We start from the raw sequence: 19,629 nt of genomic DNA, 5'->3' as shown, positions 1-19,629 counted from the left end.
TCAAACTAAAGTACCATTTTATTGCCCTTTAAAGCCTTACTGGTATTATATAGAAGAAAAAAATGTACAATGATTAACCACTTACATCCAACCTTTCTTTCTAGTTTTGGGGTTTGTGGGGGTTTTTTGTGTGGTTGGTTGGGTTTTTTTTAAGTAAGACTGTTAGCTGCATGGTTTCTTTGTACTTCCATGCATATGCAGAAAAGTGACCCATACCATGCAGGGCAAAAGGTGGCTTCACTTCCAAACTGGTTTTTATACACATCAGAGCATGTTCTGTAGATTTCTTAAACACAACAATTTGTGTGTATGAAGCGTGGTCTTGCAGTAGAAATATTTTTAAACTTAGCATCTTGACAATGAAATGTCAAATGAAGGGAAATACTCATAGGAAACAGGCTGAATGTTTAACTAGAATATAAAACTGGAATTTGAGCAGGAGTTTCTGATACAGAAACCCCCACCCCCCCATCTTAGCTGGGCTGGGGGAAGGGAAGGTGGAGAGGAATGCCTTTGTTGCTGTATTTAGTTTGGTCTCTGAAACATTAAAAATAGTGACTTCTGTATTTGTGTGCAGTGTGAGTTCAGGTTCCATTAATGCTGCTTAGTTCACATAGTGCATGCATCCCTAAGAAACGAACAGGTCCGATTACAGAACTTGGGTTTGTTGTCTACACTTGTGATACAAAGTGGCTGCTGCAGAAATTATTTCCCCAGATAAGAAAAGGAGCACTCAACCACAGAGCAGTATTGATGAAGTAAGGAATTTGAGAATTACTACTTCACCTAAAATTCATGGTTTATTTCATAGTTGCACTGATGGAATTTGTCATTTTCTTCAATGGTTAGTCATGACTCTCATCTTCTGGTATGTATACAGAAGTATTATGCAACAGCCTCAGCATGTACAACCACAAACCAAATGAACATTTTACATAAGACAGTTTGCTTTTATAGTGATCACGCACTGATGTGAACATAGACTAAAAATAACAAATGTTGCTTTAATAAGGATTTTTTACAGTAGGCGTAGATATAAAAGTTTTTCAAATTATTTTCACAGGTATCGCTGAACATTTCATAGCTGTCTGTTACAGAAGCACCGAAAAGTGCTTTGAGTCTTTCATTTATTATACATAGTTAAAATATATTACACTTCTGAAGGTATCTTAAATCACTGAACAGTTTTGCTAGCATCTTAATGAGCCAAATGGGAGTAAAAGGCAGTCCACATTCATGATGTGAATATACAGTAAGGTGTTTGACATCCTATTAACTCATTGCTCATGTTCTCAAAATAACCATGGTGATGAGACCTGAAAGACAAGAATTAAGAACTAAATGCTTTAATTTCACTGAATAAAACATTTAAAATAAAGAAAAAACAGTTCATCCTGTCACAGGCCAGAAACTAAGGTAAATAAACGCAGAATTAATTTATATATACACTTTAATTAACTATTAGAAGCATTGCTCCAAGTTTTGATGTAGCCAAAATAGGTATTAAAGCTGCCACTGAAGTGCAGTAGAGCTAGTAACTAATGTCACCACAGCTATAAATACTCCAAACAACTCCTGATCTCCCTACTGGAAAATCTCAACGTTGAGATTTTGACTTAAGGCCATGTAACACTAGCACACAAGCCCCCCGTTTTCATGGGGGCTAGTTAGGGGGAGCCTAAGTCAAATGCTGGATCATCAGTAAGGCCGAGGAGCTGAAGGCTCCAAGACATTTTTGTTTCTGCTCTGTGCAGAATTACTGATCAAAGACTAGTTTTAGACAAAGATGTTAAGCTTTCTTGTCAGTCTGTACAGGGAGCTTTCTACAGACTCTTTGTTGTGACCTTTAAAGAGGGAGGGAAAAAAAAAAAAAAGAACTGCTCTGATAGAGGTTAAAAACAATTAAAACCAGATGAAAGCAGGAAATGTGGGGCTAATAAGCCTGCTCATGACACGCTGAAAAGTTCACTTTAACTATGTGCTGAGACAGGAAAAATACAATCTTCAAGTTCTTAGCCATGAGTTATATTGCACAAGGTGAAGAGGCATATGAAAAAACATTAGGGCTCCTTGAATTCCAACCTTATGTAATGTCAAAACAGTAATTTATCAGCTCTTAGGCAATCTTACTTTCTTGCAAGCTCAGGTGATGTTAATAGAACAGCCTTTCAGGGCAGAGGCTTAGCTAAAGCCTACAGATCTCACCATGGATAAAGAAATTTCTGAGACTATTTTACTGTTCTGATTTACATACTGATTTCACTTATTTGCTTTATAAATATTTTGAAGGTAGAAGCATGGCAGAACAGAGCTGTAACGCCACCTTCCATTAGATAAGCAATTTATCCATTAAAGAGGAATTAACAGTTCAGCTATTTCTTAAGGTCTGTATTAGCTTAGGCAATCAGTACTACCACAGCTGCTCTAGGCCTTAGCTTGGATTATCTAAATCATCGCAGAGTAGGAACAGAGGCTTCTGGAAGGTGCTACAGGACAGCCTATACCACTTCTATAGGGGCTTTCAGGCACTAAGGGGTTTTAACTCATTTCTGTAAAGCAAATACTTCTCAAATGCTGGATAGCCCAATGGGTGCGGTAGTGGCCTCCCTTTTCTGTTAAATGCTGCACACTCCAGTTGTACATCGTGGTGGGAAAAAGTGGTTTAAGAGCAATCAATCAACTTTCTACATGAGCAAGAGGTGCACAGAGAAGAATCTTTTCATTAACACCACAAACGTTGCTACCAAAGGAATCAAAACCTGCAAGTATTTCATAGCGAATCTAGAAACAGATTTAGTTGTTGCAACTGTATGAAGTCAAATGGTTTAATACCACAGTTGGCACCATCAGAAACGGGAGTAACTTTCAAAACTAGAGATAAAAAAACCAAAGCAAGGATTACTGCAAGGTCCTGATCTGAAAATACATTGTCACTGGCTCAGGCAAAGAGCAACAAGTGAGTGTTCCAACTGTTTCAGCCGACTGACATGCCCGAGTGTGCGCATTAACCACCAACTTGCATCCTTCCCCACCACTACCTCACCTCTAGCTATCACTCTGAAGCTGCCTAGCTTGTTTCCCTCAAATCCTCATTTCTGCCAGGTAGCGGGACAGGAGAATTCGGTTTAGTGTGACTGTTGTTCAAATCTGAAACAGTTACAGAAAAATAGGCATAACAAAGGAAGTGTGCAACTTATCTATCCTTGCTAATTTAGGAGCAAGTTACAAACTGGGAAGAACCGTGGATGGTAGCGGTCTCCTGGGAAGGGCTTACAGCAACTTATTTCTGTGCATTTCAACTGCTTATACAGTTGGCCAGTCATCAAATGGAGGTGAAATGAACACGTAGGGGCCTCTATATAATAAATATCAACTTAAATCTGGTCTAAAGTACTTACACTAACTAACTTACCCTGATATCACTATGGCTGCAAGTTAAAAATAGGAGTGGGGATGCAAAACAAACTGTAATGTGGTGCTCTGTCTCCATCGGGTTTCCTGAAGCCACTAGCAAACACAGGAGAAGTTTCCCACCTCACAGAAGTCGCAAGAAAACATTTACAAAATGCAAAATACTCACCTAAAACATAAGCAGCTACTAACTTTTGATTCACACTTAAATGGAGGTAGAGAGGCACCAGGGATTCCATTTCCCCCAATGTAGGTAGCATTAGTGCTGCAATACACACTATTCCTAGGAAGACTGTTAGTAAACTAGGTCCCGACGAGGCAGTTCTGTTTTCTGAAAAACAAGATAGTACCAGCTGTAAGGAACATTTAACCAAGATAAGTGTTAAATATCCTGCAAAAAAAACGTTTGCAGTACCTTGGAGCTGGCGATACCCTGAGATACTCTTTTCCCTTTGGCGTTCCGAGGGGGGTGGAAAACAACTCAAACCCCCCCCTTCTAAACCTCCTGCACTCTGCAGTGGGGAAGGCTGCTCCCTGGTCTGACGCCGGTGCTTGTTTTCACACGACTCCCCAGACCGCTCCCTCCTGCGGGAGCGGAGCCTGCCAGGCCCGGTAGCTCTATATACACACTCATGCCAGATGCTCGAGGTTTCAGCGTGCCTCCTGCCTCCCCTCCCTGACGTGTTCCCTCAGCGGTCAGTAATCCGTTTGGGAAGAACACCTACAAGGGCTGTGCAGGCAGCTACCTGCTTACACCTCCTGAACAGAACTTGGCCGCAGCAAGAGCACAGGGTCTGGGGCCAGATGAGCTCCCCTGCCTTCTGGAGAGGATTCAAGGGCTGCAACTGCCAGAACCAGTTTATCTGCCACAGATTAGTAACATTGGAATCTTTAAAAACTCGGGAGAGTGAACCACTGTGACAGTCCAATATCACCAGACTAAAGAAATACAAACTATAGAGGGAACTGTCCTTCGTACTCCTTATTGTGCTGCAGTTTAACGGCTGGAAACTCCTCCAGACACACTGGGTAGTCTCTGAAAAGAGCTGTGAACATGTTAGTTGAATACCTCGAACCAAATTCTTAAGACCCACTGGAAATTAGCCAATGTTTTTATCAAGTTTTTCTATCCTCAGTGAGTAGCAATATGTGTCCTATTTTAACTCCAAAAATCTGTTATTTCTAGGTTGCAGGTTACATGCAAAGACTGTAGTTGCTTTGTTTACTGATTTTCTGTAAGCAAGCAAAACATTGTAGTCAATGAGGTTTTTAAGCAGAGAAATAGCATTTGGATTAAGACCAGTATCAGATTGTTCAGGCTGGTTCCAACCCTCTGTACTAGAACAACAGTTCATAGTAATAATTGGTTGTGTGAGCCCAGAGATCTTGTAGGTTTGCTTTAACCATGTATCCTACTAATACCTATATCTTAAGGGTTTTTTTTAGTAAAAGGTGTTTTACCAGCCAACAAACTATGTATAAATAGTGAAACAGTTTGGTTTTAACGAGAAGAACACTCTCAGGCAGGTGGTTCTATTTTCTGGAACTGATTTTTGTTCTCTTCATGAAAAATAAAACAGTGACAAGAATATTATGATATAAATCAGTAAAAGTAACAAGAAGGTAAGACTGTCATGTCAAGAATCAGTTTAGATTCAGTTGTGGTAAAACCTGATACTTTTTGTATCTCCCCCTACCGCTTCAATTTAACTGTTCAGTCCAGGTTTTGCCCAAGACTCTTGATTCGCTTCATCACGTATGAAACGTGCAAAGGGTTTTCAGCTAGCAGCTGTGCTTTTCTGTACTTGTGAGACAAAGGAGATGGCACAGAACAAGGAGCACTTTAGAAGATGTTTTGGCAATATTTCCTGCTCATCAGGAAATGGAGGATTAAGGGTTTAGAACAAACTCAGACAGGGCATATGTTCTGAAAGAGCCCAAGGGGAAAAAAATAGCTACCATCCTTTTGCAGATAAATTCCCACTGGCTGTAACAGAACTTCTGCACCAGAGGAACAGAGGACGTACTCTCTGAGGTCTGACACGCAAATGTGGGGCAGCAAAGGGTCTTGGTTAACCAAGAGAGCATGAGCAGAATAGCCATAGTTTGTGTTCTTGGGCACTATCATCCCCTAGTGATAAAGACAGCAGTCCTACAGGTAAGTAAAAAGAATTATTTTAGATTTATTTTAATCTAGTCTTTCTAGTCACTTGAGCTATTCATAACTGATTCAGGAGACAGTTGGGGTAAAAGATTTCAGCTACCTGGTTGACACAAAGTCTGTTCAAAAAAGACACTTTCAGCCAGGTGTTCTTTTATTCGTTTTTCCTCCTCTTCCTTTTGTTGTTGCTGTTCCTTTGCAGATGGAAGGAGAGTAGCAATAATCTCCTTCTTCCCTAATGCTTTCCTCTGGCTCTGCTCAGACACTTGCAGACGGAATTTATCTATCACACCATAGTAAGAAGCCCGAACATCTCTGTGACGAATCACACTGCAGAGGAAAACAACATTTTCAAATAGAGGAACTCGTAAGAAGCACATTTCCTGTGGAATTACATCCTGCATCCCCCTGTTTCCCCTCTTCCCCCCCCACCACAGACACACTGCGTTAGTCCAGATCCCCATTACCTCCTCCATCACTCAACGTTCTGAAGATTTGATCTGGCCTTCTCTCTCCCCTCCTTATGTTCACTCTGGTTCCCAAATATACATGCTCCAATTGGCTGACCAAAAAGAACAGTTAATTCTTTATCTCAAGCACACCTTTGCCTCAATCTGAGGCCTAGCTGCCAATGTGCACAAAACATCAATTATCTGAAAGATGCCGCCTCCTTTATCAAAGCTGCCTGATGCCAGCCAATGATTTTAAAAGGTATGGGGGGACTGGAGCAGACAGGGGAGGAAAGAAGAAAAGCAGGACTGCTAACCACTCGGCCGGGTGATGGCAAAAGTCTAGCTTTTTGAGGAAATGAGGCTCAAAGCTTTACAATCACCCTTTCTCAGAAGCAAAACTCATCCCCTCTACAGAACAGCCAGCTAGAGGTAAAGGGATTTTCAAAATCATTAAGAGCATGTAACAGTGCAGCAAAAACGACAGCTACATATCTCCATAAACATTTCTCACCCGTCTTTCAGTCATTAAATCTGGGTATCTATAGCAGAGCTCTGGGCTGTCAGAGCATTGCTCCTCCATCTAGCTACCCTGAGCACCTTTCAGAGCTGGCGTCGAAACGTATGATGCTGCAGATCCTTCACTAGCCACCAAGAGCTATGCTGGGTGTAGCTACACAAGCTCCAATCCCAGCTCAAGACTGCAGTGTAGACGTATTCTCTGAGATATAGCTCGAGAGTCAGTTATTTTCTGGGTAAACCTGCTCATTGTCCAGCAGCCACTCTGTTGCTCTACTGTTTTGAACATGTCGCCCAAGATGGCTTAAACAGTAAGACAGAGGGATAGTTGTTGCATTCCTTTTGGTTTTACAGCATCTCATGGGAGGAACTGCATGCGTGACCTACAAAAGGCAGAGTTTTTAAAATGCCACTGATCAAAGGCAATACAGACCCCTCCGAGCAGTGCTCTGCTCAGCTGCCTCCTCCCTGCATTTATGATTCATTATGAAAATACGTATCCAGCATTAAAAAGCTGTAACATTTAGGTTTTGAAGTCATATCAGCTCTTAGGGTTAATATGGATTTTAATTATTTTTCCAAAGTGGAGAACTTTTTTTGTGAAAGGCTATTCTAAATGTCTAAGATAACAACAGCTAATCTGAAAAAATACCTACATATAAGTGATTTGGCTTCAAGAAGGTTGCCGTCGCCTGAGGGGAAAAAAGTGATTCTACCCTTAGTAATACAGGATAGCAGCCTTAAAACTGCGTCAAGAAAGCCATCTTTGTGATAATATATACATTAAAATGCTGCAAGAAACTGATGTCGGTGTTTCAGTCTTCACTTAAAGAAACTATGTCACATCAAGATATCTACGATCATTAACACACAGCCAGTAACTGGTATCTAGTTTGAATAGACTATTCAACAAGGAAACAGAAACTAAGTCATCCCCCGAGCGAGAAGGCTGCAGGAATGTATGTACTATTACATCACTTCAGCGGCAAAGGAGCACGCTTATGACAGACTTTCAGCAAGCTGAGCGTTGGCTGGGCAACTGCCTTCACTAAAACAAAAGGCTTCCCCCCCCCATCCTAATTCATACAACTCTCAGCATATCAGAACAGCAGATTCAACTTTTATTTCTTCCTTCAACACTTCCTTTTACATTTTTGTTTCTACTCTTAGTACCGTGGTACTAACTACCAACCTAAAACAGAATCTTTACATAACACTGTGCTAGGAGAACACACATCTGCTGCCAAGCAAAGAGATATTTTCTGCAGACCCTTATAAACAGATACATTCTCCTGTTTCTTTTTAGAGGCCATTGCATAATTGGAAGCTCTGTAGAATATCTGTTTATCTGGCAAATGGCCATACTTGCATAGTACTGCTCATATCCTAGCAGTAAACACTGCCCTTAGACAGCAACCATTGGAATGGGATGGGGGTTTTGCTGCACAAAAAATTCCCTTGGAAACATGCCTAGGTCTTATTTTCCTTTATTTAATAAAAGACATTTGTTTAAGATTAGCCAAATGTAATCAAGCTTGTATAAATGTCTGCTAAAAACTGGAACAGCTCACTGATACACTGGTATATTCTGACCTGTTTTGTTCCATTTTTAGGATTGTTGCCCCTGCCCACTGAAACTTTTTAGTTCCATGTTTTAAACTTCCTTTCTATTTGGTGAGTCCTTGGAATTTTCCAAATTACACCTGACGGAAACAGTCTACAGGAAGGAGTCATCCCCCAAGCACTGTATTATTTATCTGACAAAAGACAAACCATTCAATAGCAGAGTTTTCTGTATACAGCCACTCATTAGCCAGAGATTCCAGGTGTTTTACAGCCTGCAAATTTCTACTCAGAAAGCTCAGTCTGCTCTTTTAGGTACTTCATACTTTCTTTAGCTGTATCTGTACATCAGCACAGAAATAATGTGGCAAGTGGAAGATTAAGAAAGTTGGTCCGTTTTAGCTTATATACCTACTCTACTTTGAATTCTAGCAGCCTACAGACCCTATACATTATTGTGGTCACGTAACCAACCTTCTTATCTTCTCTGTTATTGGGCTGGGACCTGACAGGAGAAACAAGTAAAGGGAAGACAGAGAGATCTGAGAACAAGAGAGGCGGTCGGGGTTAAAGGTAGGCAAAAGTACCTTTATTAAACACAGCCCAGGAAATGTGCTCAGCAGAACTGCATACATTTTCCTTTTGCCAATCTGCAAACAAATATTCCTCACAAAGAAATCCCAACCCTGCTTTTCTTGCTATTTCTAACAAAAAAGTACTTAGAGGAGGCTCATATTAATTTCACTGCTGGTATACAAACTATACTACAGGATGCATTTACTAGCATTGTATTTATGTCTACAGACAAAATTAAAGAAGGAAGTATCTCCAATATTCCAATACCTCTGTCCTAGAGTGAAAGAACAGGAAGGACCGAACAGCCACAAGAATATAGGAGATTAAGAAAATATTGTACCTTTATACAACTTAGTTTATACTATGCATGCTGTCATTTACTACCTCTTAAATAATAAAAGAAATTAAGATAATCAAATGCTGTACATTGGAAAAAAACAAAAAACAAAACAAAACCCACCAACTTTTACTTACATATCAACACAGCACTGAGGCTTCACTGCACCAGTAGCATCAACCACCGCATATTTATTTGGAGTTGTACAAAGAACTGCAACAAAAAGGACAGTAGTGGTAACAAATCAAGAATTAATACCTCACCAGCTTCATCAACAAACATACGTAAAGACACGAGTTCGGTTTTGTCACAAATATGGTTTGTTACACAAATTATAATTGGACTGTTCAAGATCACCAACTAACCCTTAAATAGAACTTAACCTAAGAAACCCACCTTTGAATTTTAAGGCAAACTCATAGGGGTTATATAGAGTCAACACCTGCTTGTGTGTTGACTGGTCATCTGCATAAAATATAAGTTCTGTAGGAAAAACAAAAACAGGAAGATTTCCTTCCACTAACTCTGGCTGTCTTTTTTGTTGCTGCATTGGCACTGAATCCTCCTTGCTGCTTCTTGCGTTCTTATGATTTTGTATCCTCAGAGACTTCAGTTTTTGAATCGTTTAAGAATTCCAAAGCATTTTGGCAATTCTAAAGGAAAAAAGGGGAAGAAAAAGAGAGAAGGCAAGAAGATTATTTCCATAAGTCTATACTAAACTGAGGCAGTCAACAAAGGTGTAAAAATGTAAAATGTGATGCTTGGTTATGATTCTAACTTTACTTAAGTTCCTTCAAAAATATGGAAATAGAAAAAATATCAGCATTGGGTTTCCATCTATTTAACAAGCTGCTATAAAAGAAACGGATAAGCACGTCTTCAGTGTACCATGGCAGCATTCTGGGGTCCCAGTCCATGTCTAGTGTTGCTTATGCTGGGTCTTTGCAACACAAACCAAACAACAACAACAAAAAGATATCCCGTCCTCGTCTCAGGACGCTAACACTTGAGAAAAAAACAGAGCAGAAATGAGGAAACACAAAGATGTAAGGCAGCAGTAGTCACCATTCAGGCAGGAATCTCTCTGCAGTGGTGACCCTCCCGGATGAGGTGTAATAACTTAGGTATCTGCTCACACAGGCACTGAGGTATGCCAAATCCCAGAGATTCAGAACAAAAGAATGGGGAACACCTTCACGTCTTGTTTAAACTAAACTCGTTACAATTGCATGGTAGTTTCAGGCAATGAATTGAAAATAACTGGGATGAATAATACCAAACAGATTTGGGATTTACTATTTGATTAAAAAATAGGACAGCTTTTCTACCACCACTGTGTTTAACCAAAGTATAACCATCATAGTTCTCCCACTGCCACCCCCAGAGTTTTATTTTGAGTGACGTTCCAGAACTAAAACCAGAACCCATGACCCGACCAAGCAACAATCCCAAGTGTAATTAATAAAATAAAATTAAGGCCAGACTCCTCAGCACACATACTATTGACTTTACACACTACAGACAGAACAAAGTGAAACAGCTACAGAAATTCCGCCCCCCCCACAAGAACGTCATATTTTGCTGTAGCTCCTATAGGTTAATTATCAAACTGAAGGTGTCCTTTGAGGCTTCACTTTATGGTAGAAAACACTAAAAGAACAAAAAGTTCCTACAGACTCATTAGCTGTCATTTCCACTTCCAGTGAAGCTTTATAAAACAAGGTCCATTTCAGCTGTTCTCCAGTCTAATAAAGTGATTTCGTTGCACCTTAAGAAATCTGGTTTCTGAACTTTCTAGTAGTGAACAGCCCTAGCATATGAACAATCAAAAGCAAATGCTTATTTTTGCACTCTAAACATCATGATGTTCGCATTTCCAAGCGCCAGATGCATTTCATGCTTGAAACATGACACAAGTTTAGGTGTTTACTGGAGTATATCTGTCATATCTTCAGATTTACAGGTTCTGATTCTTATTCACAAACTAAGCTTTTAAATGTATTACTTTTTTTTTTTTTTTTTAATAGCAAATCATCCCCGTAGAATTTAAAGTCATGGCTCTTACTGGAATGTCTTTCCCCAAGATCCAGTTTCTTTTCAGAGCACAGGTTTGTTTCCACTTCACTGAAACGCTACTAATAATATTCTGAAAACAAATCCCCAATGATAGTGTTCCAAGTTGTGTTCTGCTACCTTATTAAGAAGAGTCTAGAAAAAGAAATAGCTCTGTAAGTGGCAATTTGGGTTCCAAGTACTTAGAATTTTGGTGAATCCCTTTTGTTTCAGAAGAATTAACAAACTCTGGAATCACTCTGTGCAGCAAGCGTAAACATTATTTCTTGAACAACTTTATGTACTATTGAAAAGTCAGATTCATTGTTCCATTCAAATATATTAAAACTATATGAAGAGCTAATGTGGAAAAACTCAGCTCATAGGAATACAAAATAACTTCTTCTGAAACTTCCCATATGCAGAATATTAAGAATTTTTAATTTTTTATTTTTTTTTTTACAAAAGTTAACTCGATGCAGTACGCAGTAAGCATATGTGAGAATCTGTGGTTCTCACACATACCTATACTGCATACATTATGCATAACAGAAATATAGGCAATCTTTGAAATTAACAAGAGGGGTTTTTTCCTAATAAATGTTTTAAACTACCGTACCACCAATAGCAAACTACTGCTAGATATTTTAAAGTTATTATGTTCAAGAACACTTTAAAAATATTATTTATAATCATGAATATTATTTTGATGCTTTAGGTTTTTATTTAAACACTGCACGTGTTTCATTCTGATTCCTGGCATCATACCACAACTCCAGTTTCTTCAGCTCAGACAGCGACAACTGTTTAGGTGTCCGAAAACCCACAAATCACAGTATCAGTGGAGGTATGGATCACTAAGCCTATTAACAGGCTCGTTTTTCTTACACATCGATTGAAAACACAGTGCGCAAACCTTCCAGGATTCCACAACTTGCAGGCAGAAAGCCACCAATCTTAAAAAAAATACATCCCGTTATTGCTTCCTTATTTAATTTGGCTGGCTAAAAAGTTACTGCTCAAACTGGCAAAAGTAAAATCTGGCAAACCCAGGCCTATAGTAGACACGTTTGCTGATACAACAGTGTCATTCAGGATGTGAGTTTCTGGATTTCTAAGCAAGCAACCAGCATCCTTTTTGAGAAAATCATTTTGGATTAGAAGTCACCTTGCTGGGACAGCTCACCAAGTAAAAGCGCTTTTCCCAGAGACTGCATTATAAACTCTACATATGCCAGGAAGATTTGGCTGTTCACCATTAATAGCAGCATACCTTTCACCCAGCACTCAGAAACTGCAGAGACTTTTAGAGAGAAAGCCCGTATCATCAGAACTTCTCTGCACGGATTAACCCCGAAGCAGCACCCGTGTTCAGAACAAGGCTACGCAGCTGCAGCACCCCAGCCAGTTCATTTAAAAGACACTCGGCTGCCGCCCTCCCACACCGCGCGCGGCAGAGCCTCGCCACCATCGCTACATCTGCTGGCCAACACTCACCACGGTTACTTGCAGAGCATAAAGGTAAGCAGCAACCAACCCGGACAAAACGGAGGCCTGGGGTCTCAATTCTGTGACCTACGCTGGGCAGACAGGCTTCTCTCCGCAATTCCCCGCAGGCGCGGGAATCCCGCAAACGCAGCGCTCGTTACCGGACACGGGCCAAAGTGTAACACCTGAACGATGCCAGCTTGCTTTCCAACCCTCTTTGAAGTTCAGACCAACAATTGCCACTGATTTTATTTATTAATTTTTTTTTTTTTTTAGCACAATAAGGATCTTTCCTCCCTGGAGTTACTAAATATGTACTGCTGGTGTCACAACAGCGCAGATCTGCCAGCGTTTCCTCTGAAATCTCTTTCTTCATAAATTTAACTCGACAGAGAAAAACACCAAGTGAAACATAACTTCTCTCTAGGCTTGGGAATAATGCCGATTGTGATTTGGTTTTACCTAACAAGTATCTGCTGAAAAAATAAATCAAGTGAGGAAGTTTTTTGTTCTCATTTTAACTTCCCACAGCCTCATCACTATGGCTTCCAAGTGCATTTGCTGGTTGTTTTTTTTCTTAACAACCACAAATAACTCTACAGAATGTCATCTGGTAAACACTTTATTCAGATCACCTCTTTACAGTCATAGTCTCCACATTCTCATTTTAAAAACTTAATTAGTGTAATCTATTTTTGTAGTATCCCATTATCTACCCTCTAAATCTATACAATAAACCTTCCTACACTATATACCCAATAAAACTGATGCCTTTTGAGCACATATTTACAGAATTAGCCACAAAGTCTTCTTCAAAATTCCCTCCCATGTCAAGCTGAGCAATTAAACTACACGTAAACGCAGCATACAATCTGAGGCAAGTCTATTAACATTTCGTTTCTCCAAAAGTTTTTGCAGGCCTTAACACACGCTTACGCAACCCAGTGTTTAAACTACCTGCAATTATTTGGGAGAGTCACCCAGTGATTAGAGCAGAGGCCCAGCAGCCAGGATGGCTGGATTCCATTATTGCTAACTCTGTCACTGACACTCCGTGACCTTGAGCAAGTTGGTTAACCTCACCTCAATTTGCTAATCTATGAAGGCACATATTCTGCAAAGCATTTAAGTGGGCAGATAGTCACATTTAAACTGGCAGAACTACTCGGCAAAGCCTGGGCTGAAATATGCTATTGTTTACCTCTTCACAGGGTGATGAGAAGTTTAATTAGTAACTGTCTCCAGGATGCTGTAAAATGAAATAGTCTCAGAATGTTACGTATTAGCATGGATGACTACAACATATATAAATCATGCTGAGACTGATAGCAATTTAATAGATTTAAATATATGCAAATAACTTTACTTTTGCAAATGCTGAGAAGGTGACTGTAACCCAAAAATATATTTAAATGCAACTAAGAGATGTGCCAAAGCAGGGAAAAAATGAAATAACAGCTGGGCATTGCTTCTGATCCATTCTACTGTATGGCACACAGGAATCCTGTGGAAGAGTTTCAAGGGCACATCTGCTTTAGTCTCTATTTTCTCACATTCGGGTCGTGTTTAATGCCCTAAAGCGGCTGTTTTTTAAACGTGTACGGTGCTCCTTAGCGCTGCGTGGCCTTTCCCCCTGCCCCAGACCAGGTTCAAACCCTCAGCTCAAATGCCGAGACGCCACCCGTTAACCGAGGGACGCTCTTCCCTCGGAGACCGACGGGGAGAAAGGCGTTCCGGTGCGACTCTGGGAGCGCACGGCAATCATTGCCCGCACTTAACCGATCCTCTTTGTTCTCCCACAGCGAGCAGCCGAGATAAAGGCGGAGGCATCTGCGCCCTCACGGCCTCCCCCGGCCCGCGGCGCGGCCCGCCCCGCTCCCCCGCCGGCAGCCCTCGCCCCCGCGGGGACAGCGCGGCCCCGGCCCGCGGGGGAAGCGGGGCCGGGCCGGCCGCCGCTCCCCCTCACCGCCCCGCCAGCGCTCCCGCCCGGAGGGGAAGCGCAGCCCACCCCGGCCCGGCCGACCCCCGCCCCGGTTCCCGGCCCGGAGACTCACCCCGCCCGGGGCCGCTGGGTGCGGGCTGGCGCGGCGCCCCCTTTGTCCGCCCCCCCCCCCCCGCCCCGCGCCGCCTGCGCCGGCCGCTGCAGGTAGCGTCGTCGCTATGGCCGCCGGGACGGCCGCGCGTCACGGCGTCCCGCCCACCGCCCGCCCCCGCCCGCCGCCATCTCAGCGCCGAGCCGCGGCCGGGGGCCGCCTCTTCCCGCTGCAGGGACCGGGGGGCCGCAGCCTCCCGCCTCTCCCCCCCCCGCTGCAGGGACCGGGGCTCTCCCGTCTCCCCACGCTGCAGGGACCGGGGCTCTCCCGCCTCCCCACGTTGCAGGGACCGGGGCTCCCGGGGCGCCTGTGGGGAGGCGGTGAGGGGCGCCGCCGGCCCGCGCTCCCCACACAGCAAAACGAGAGGCAGCTCTACCCCCCCCCCCCCCCCACCCCACACACACACACTACGGGAAGTTGGGGTTTTTAAGAACATTTTTCCCTCATCTAACGAGTTGTGAGGGCTGAGCCCTTCCCGGAAGGGTTCGCGGCCCCTCGCGTGGCTCTCTGTGCTGTTGACCTTGGGGCCGCTGTGTTTCACGGCGTGAGGGCTCCCGGAGCTCCCCCGGTTCCCGGAGCTCCCCCGGTTCCCGGAGCTCCCCCGGCCCCGGTTCCCGGAGCTCCCCCGGTTCCCGGAGCTCCCCCGGTTCCCGGAGCTCCCCCGGTTCCCGGAGCGGCCCCGGCCCCCGGCGGGATCGGTCCCACCCGCGCTGCCGGCGGAACGAGGCTGGTGACCAGTGGAAGGTTCACTCGCGGTCCTCACGGTACAGCAGATCGCTCGAAAGGGGCGTGTTGTCTCTAAACTTGCTGTTACCGCTCGAACCTACTCCTCTTACTAATATGTTTTTAACAAATTAAACCGCTTCTGGACTTCAGCTCCCTTTATGCGGTATCCTCTATCGTATGTCTTCGGGTTTTTTTCACGACTTGGGCTTTTAAGCCCTGTATAATAATAAAAACACAGCAGTGTAATTACCGCCTAAGATCATCCCCAACTTGGAGATTATTAATGCAGCAAAATATTTTTGTTGCGAGTCAGGTGACTAATTAAGATTTACATTAAGCCATCCAGTCAACAGGATTGCAAAATCTGCTACCCATTACCACTGGTGAAACAAACACACATCTCTGGTGGAAAAAAAACACAGCAGCCACTAGTATTTCACACTAAAATCATGAAACAATCCAGGACAGGAAGTAACATATTTTGTCCATTTAAAATCATGGAAGACATTAAATAAAAATAAATCAATTTTGCTATTTACCCAAGACGTGTGTGTTAGCACTCACCTTTTTCCAAATACTACCTTCTGCAGGTCTAGTAGTTGCTAGTAGTTCGTTAACAGTTTCAGTCTTGCAGCCGCAAATTACATAATGTTACAGTTAAATTATTATATATAGAAATGATAATCTTGTCAGAACTCCTGAAAATGTATGCAGTGAAAACTAGTAAAATATTTTGTTTCTTGACAAGTGTCAGCTCACAGAGTTTAACATTTATGTTTAAAAATAAACTGGAATTCTTGTTTTTAATCAGAATATCAGACTTAAGCCTTCAGGATACATTCAGAAAATTGTTATGTTTTTACTATTAATCAAATGCAGGGTGTTCTTAATTTTGGAAACCAGTCTCAAGCAGCAGACATAAACATGCTTCAGAGATATTCAAATTGACAACAAACAGAATGATCAAGTTAGAAAAAAACAAAATGGCTAGACTTAGAAGCACATTCATTAGCCAAGTTGGTATTTTCCAGTTCGTCCATCTCGTTTACAAAGAAAGTTCAGAATCTCTAAAAGCAGGCTTTAGGTCTCCCTTTGTAAGTTTCTCAGGATTCAGCTTCATTTTTTTTATCAATCACGCACTTAATATCGTTTGCATCCACTGGCCACCTGTTGAAAATCAGAAATTGCACTGCTCTCCTTCCACCCACCTATCGCTGCAGCTTGTTTCTAGGTTATTTTGTTATTTTAACAGCCCTGTGTTAACTCCAATTAAATGTGAAAGCTATTGTATGCATGCAAGTAGGAGTCAGGGTTCTGCTGTCCTTGTTGCCAGTGCCCGATGCTTCAGAGAGCACAAACCCCGCATCGCTGACAATTGTGCAATATTGCGCCCTTGAGAGGTATTATGCCCCATCCCAGACATTACTAAAGGCACATACGTGCCGTCACTATTTAACCAGCACTGACATACGCAAAAATATTACAGAGCTGCCCGATAAACTCACCAGTGCTGAGCTTTTTGGGTTTGGGGTGTGCACAAAGCCTGGCTTGGCACAGTCCTACTGCTCTTCTCGCTGCCTTGCCAGCAAGGCTCAGTGCGTTAGGCGGATGAAAAAATTATTGAGAGGATGTATACGAGTGTGCCCACGTGCCACGTACTGTGGGTAGACTGCTAATCTGCGATGTGGGAGATGGAGACTACTGTCACGTGTGGCAGTAACTAGAATTATCTCAGATCTGTGGGAAGTTCTCTCCTTTATTATTAGGTTATTGTTTCTTTCACTTTCTCCTGTTCGGGCTACTTTATTTTGTCTGAATAATTAATTATTTCTGGCATCAGAGGCAGACTGACGTTGCAGTCCTTGTTATGATACTGGTAGATGAGAGGAAAAAATGTGGATGAAGGAGTAGTCAGAAATACAGATGCGAAGGAGTAGGGACATAAGATGCAGTAGAGAAGCTGCGACGAGTTTTTCAGGTCACATTAAGTGTGATCTGAGGTGTAAAAAAAAAATCTGTTCCTGTAGCTTATGTTTGCTCTTCTGATTGTTTATCTACCTTAGAAACCACAGCGAGTTACCTAAAAGCACTGGCCAGTCTTCTGTTACATAAAATATTGCCTCCTTGCAGCACGAAACCTGAGACCAGAGTCTGCAGATACGGAATGCTCCTGAATGACTCTGTCGTGGTTTTGGTTGCTGTGGTGATTATCCATCTGTTTAAATACTTTATATGGGAGATTCTCAACTCATTTATCACGGAGGAGATTTTCTTAAGTTGTGAGAAACACAGCATTATGCCCGATTCCTGTAATTTTCATACCCGCTCAGCAAAAAATTCCACTTTATCTGCCACGGCCTGGGGCCACTGTGTAGTGTTTAGGTACAGAGGGTATGGCACTCGGGTTCTGTGTTCACCGCTAGCCCAGTACGCCTGTGACACCAGCACGTGTGTTACAGTGGTGGAGCTGGAGAGGCTGACTGCAAACACTTTATGAGGAGGCCTCCTTTATTGAATCCTCAGCCTGAAGCAGTTACACAAAATCAACTGTGTTTTTGCAAAGTCTGATAAGAAGAGAACTAGCGTGCAGATTGGAGAGAGCGAAACATTTTATGTATCCGAGTCTTACCTATAGCTCTTTATGCATTCAATTCTTAAGAGTGAATATTCTTAATGTGATGCTTTGTTTTTCTTTGCAGTTGCCTTCTCCATGGCACAACACGGCAGATCCTCTTTGACTTTGAAGTAACTCAGGAAATGAAGTCACGTATCTGCGTTTCCATTCACACCCGTGTTGTGTTGTTTTTATCTTGTCTTTCTGTGGAAAATGATTCAAGTTTTCTTTCTAATTAATACCAATATATTAAAAAGTCTTCATAAAATATCTTTTTTTCACTTTAAGGGACCATCAAAGGAAAGAAAACGCAGCATTCAAACTACCACCTTAAAGCAGCGTATATGTTCTGACTTATAACAGAAGCCAGAATTGCTCAACCTAAACTGTCCAAGCTGTTCTTGTAACTTTAATTTACCAGTAAAAGTTGTTTTGGTTTGGTTTTTTTTTTTTTTTTTTTGACGTGCTCATGTGGCAGCTTTTCAAATTTCCACCCCCCTGTGGCAGCGTGCTGTATTCCCATTTCACGTCGCTAGGGACTTAAACGTACTAGCGTGTATTTTTTTGTGTCAGAGGTTAGACTGTTTGTTTTTATGACTAATAATGTGGACCTTGGGAGCCACATATCTAAGCACCGTTGAGGAAATATCTAGACCTCTGTTAAAGTGTAATCCCTTTCAGGGCATGCCTATACAGGAGAGTAAAGACAGCTCGCAGCTCTCTCTGCCCATGCTCTGCACTGGCTGGAGGCTAGCCGGTTCCACCTTGGAAGTCCTTTTGCTCAGCTCTCTGCCCGTGCTAATGGTCCCTGAGGTGTGCCTGTGGACACGGTGAGCACAGCATGCCAGAGAGCCGTATTTGCTGCAGAACAGATAAAAGGATGTGAGGAAAATACAGCCTAAAGCGTAGCTGTCTTTAAAATACTGTATGTAAGCAAGGGCAGGTTTCATGCATGCTCTCTCTTAGGAGCAAGGCCAGTGTGAGGTCTAAGCGATCATTCAAGTCCCTCTCTGGTCTTGCACTGAGTGAATTTTGCCCAAAGTACTTGCATTACCCTTCAGACAGGTAGCAGGATTCACTTCCTTGTACTTGGTGTCTTACGGTTCGTGTGGGAGCTCCTGACATAGGCTTTGTTCCGTGAAGCTGTATGAAAGCGGCCATAATTGAGTCTAAGACACCATGGCATTTCTAATCATTTAGAAACCTCAGAGGGAGCAAACATTTAGAGTTTTATAAACAGTCATCATCTTTATGAAGTGTAGGATCTATTTCTTCATTGTCTGTAGGATCCTGCTGAGAATCTCCATTGTCCTGCTCATCAGAAAGCTGCAAACCCAGCATGGGCTCTGCGTCTTTCAAGGATGTGTGCATACATCTCTTATAAATAAGCAGTTACGGTTGTTTCATTAGACCTCTAATAACATCTCTATTTCATTTTTCTTCCAAAGATGTTTACTTCAGCGTTGACACATATTTATAATGTCATCTCAAAAGTAAGAGGCTATCCTGTCAGATTTACAGCTATTATAAAAGATGATGCTATCTGCATACAAATGGACAGTAGGAGCCTTACAGACATTTCCCCTATTATTACTGCCTAAGGAAGCAATAAAAATTTAACATTTACCATTGGGAAGCAC

General features: G+C 42.3%; 1 protein-coding gene and 1 long non-coding RNA gene across 3 annotated transcripts; one reads left to right on the top strand and one right to left on the bottom strand.

The window, feature by feature from the left end:
- Positions 1-781: 781 nt before the first annotated feature.
- On the bottom strand, positions 782-14,689 carry MOSPD1 (motile sperm domain containing 1). 2 transcript variants are annotated; one of them, XM_032993785.2, is made up of 6 exons: positions 14,611-14,689; positions 9,413-9,669; positions 9,154-9,229; positions 5,676-5,902; positions 3,581-3,742; positions 782-1,316 (listed from the first exon to the last, which is right to left on the bottom strand). In XM_032993785.2, exons 2-6 carry the CDS (start codon positions 9,564-9,566, stop codon positions 1,285-1,287), a joined length of 651 nt encoding a protein of 216 aa, XP_032849676.1. In that variant the 5' UTR covers positions 9,567-9,669; positions 14,611-14,689; the 3' UTR covers positions 782-1,284. The 2 variants fall into 2 exon arrangements, with proteins under 2 accessions (XP_032849676.1, XP_042663170.1); XM_042807236.1 differs by lacking the exons at positions 782-1,316; positions 14,611-14,689 and adding an exon at positions 1,354-3,147.
- LOC122154836 lies at positions 11,231-13,952 on the top strand. The gene is made up of 2 exons (XR_006166966.1): positions 11,231-12,589; positions 12,833-13,952. It is a non-coding gene; the product is annotated as an uncharacterized LOC122154836 (long non-coding RNA).
- Positions 14,690-19,629: the final 4,940 nt, after the last annotated feature.

Source organism: Tyto alba, unplaced genomic scaffold, assembly GCF_018691265.1.
Source record: "Tyto alba isolate M040663 unplaced genomic scaffold, T.alba_DEE_v4.0 Super-Scaffold_5, whole genome shotgun sequence".
NCBI lineage: Eukaryota > Metazoa > Chordata > Aves > Strigiformes > Tytonidae > Tyto > Tyto alba.
This window is presented reverse-complemented; position numbering and strand designations above follow the sequence as displayed.